Genomic DNA, 2,255 nt, shown 5'->3' on the forward strand with positions numbered 1-2,255 from the left:
TCTTATCAGTAAAGCCGGTTCTGTAATCAGCGGTAAATCTCCATCACCTGCGGGCTTTCACATTGAGCAGCATTAACTACACAGAGCCGTTGTTCACTGACGAGTAGCGCAAAAAATCGCGCGAAAATGAACGTGGTTTTGCGCAACTCGTCAGTGAACACCGGCTCTGTGTAGTTAATGCTGCTCAGTGTGAAAGCCCGCAGGTGATGGAGATTTACCGCTGATTACAGAACCGGCTTTACTGATAAGATGCGCGTTAAATATCGCATGCGATTTATAGTGCAGCCCTATTAAAAAATATCTAGTGCTCATCGGACCGCCGCTGGCAGGTAATAACACAAGATAAAATAGAATATAAATATTAGATGCGAAAATGAGAAATACTGAAAAGAACTGAAATTAAGATAATTAAAACTGTAATAAAAAAATTTTTTTTTAAATATCCGGTGCTCATTGGACTGCCACTGACAGGTAATAACACAAGATAAAATGAATGAATATTAGATAACATCATTTTAAAATTGAATTGAATTAAATTAATTTAATTAAAATGTAGTCGTATTAAAATGACTAAAAATAAAACTGAAATTAAAAATAAATGTCCGGTGTTCATCGGACTGCCGCTGGCAGGAAATAAGATAACATAAAATAAAATATAACTATTAGATGAAAAATGCAAAAAATTAATGAAATGAAAATTAAAAAAATTTAAACTGAAATAAAAAAAATAAATGTCTGATGCTCATCGAACCACCACTGGCAGGTAATAACATAAGAAATTACAAAATATGAATATTAGATAAAAAATGTAAATGAAAAATAGAAATAATGAAAATGACTAAAATTAAAACTGAAATAAAAATACATGTCCGGTGCTCATCAGACCGCCTTTGGCAGGTAATAAAACAAGATAAAATATTAAATTAAAACTGACATTAAAAAAAACTATAAATTAAAGTGAAATTAATTAATAATTAATATTTAATAATAAAGAGCAAAAACTAATAAAAGTTTCAAAAGCACATCAGGGTTATTAAAGTTAACTAAAACTAAAACAATAAATAAAATAAATGTTAACGTAAATATAATAAAATTAAAAACTTGTTTTATTTCAGCTAGTTGCCAAGGTGACATCTCATTTTCATTAAGTTTAACTTGATGTATTAAAATAACTAAAACTAAAACTGAAATAAAAATAAAAGACATGTTTAAAAAACTAAAAATAATAAAAATGACAAAAACACAACAAAATTAAAAATTAAAACAGAAAATATAAAAAAATATATAATATTGATGACAACTATAATAGTATTTCAGTGATTTTAAAATAACACTGCAACATAACAAAAATTACAATGATATTGGAAAATAAATAAAAATATATAATAATACATAAAAATATAAATAAAAACATTCAAAATATTAATAAAAACTTAAAAATAGTATCTTAATGACACTAAAATAACACTAGGGCGCAATACTAAATTACTAAAATGTGAAATTAAAATGAAAACCGGAAATGTAAAAATAAAAGCTAATTCAAAAATTAATAAAATAAATAATAATACTGAGCTAAAATAGATCAGTTTCTCAAATCTTCACTACACTTACCAAGACTTAAAAACACTAAATGTCAGTGCTTCACATTTCTTGTCTTTGTTCTCATTTCTAAACTCTCTTTTTGAACAGAATATTCCTTTCATACGTTCACATATATCTGTAATTGTGTCCTGGCAGATGCTGAGCTGAACTCATGAACGTATTGATTTACAGGGAAGCTAGTGGACATCACAAAGAACTACAAGTACATGTACCTGTGCTGCGGGTCGGTGGTCGTCCTTTCCAGCGTCTGGCTCTTCATCGGCAACTTCATCAACTACCGGCTGCTGGAGCGCGAGCGCAAGCGCATGCAAGAGGAGATGTACAAACGTGCCGACTGCGAGGAGCAGACGGACGCAGACGCAGACACGGCGCAGCAGCTCTGCGAGAACAAAGACGGCGTCATGCAGCACGAAACCAACATCTGAACGCCTATGCAAACAGTGAAGACACTGCCAAAGAGGTCTACAGGCTTAATAAACGCGCACTTTGACATAGACGGCCTTTATAGCTTGGTATCGGTCATTTCTCGTGGCTCAGGTTCAGCAAACGCCCGTATTTGACAGCTAAACAGCACTCCGTTTTATACGTTCACACACACACACACACACACACACACACACACACACACACACACACTCACACACACTCACACA

General features: G+C 32.4%; 1 protein-coding gene across 1 annotated transcript in view; it reads left to right on the plus strand.

Moving 5' to 3' along the window:
* Positions 1 to 2,249, plus strand: part of LOC107662218 (monocarboxylate transporter 2-like) — a 15,892-nt gene extending 13,643 nt beyond the window's left edge. Inside the window, exon 5 of the mRNA XM_016452154.1 lies at positions 1,774 to 2,249. Coding sequence (XP_016307640.1) covers positions 1,774 to 2,027 — 254 coding nt within the window. The 3' untranslated portion in view covers positions 2,028 to 2,249. The remainder of the gene's footprint in view (positions 1 to 1,773) is intronic.
* The last annotated feature ends 6 nt before the right edge of the window (positions 2,250 to 2,255 follow it).

The sequence above is a fragment of the Sinocyclocheilus anshuiensis genome, unplaced genomic scaffold (assembly GCF_001515605.1).
Source record: "Sinocyclocheilus anshuiensis isolate Anshui unplaced genomic scaffold, SAMN03320099.WGS_v1.1 scaffold1543, whole genome shotgun sequence".
NCBI lineage: Eukaryota > Metazoa > Chordata > Actinopteri > Cypriniformes > Cyprinidae > Sinocyclocheilus > Sinocyclocheilus anshuiensis.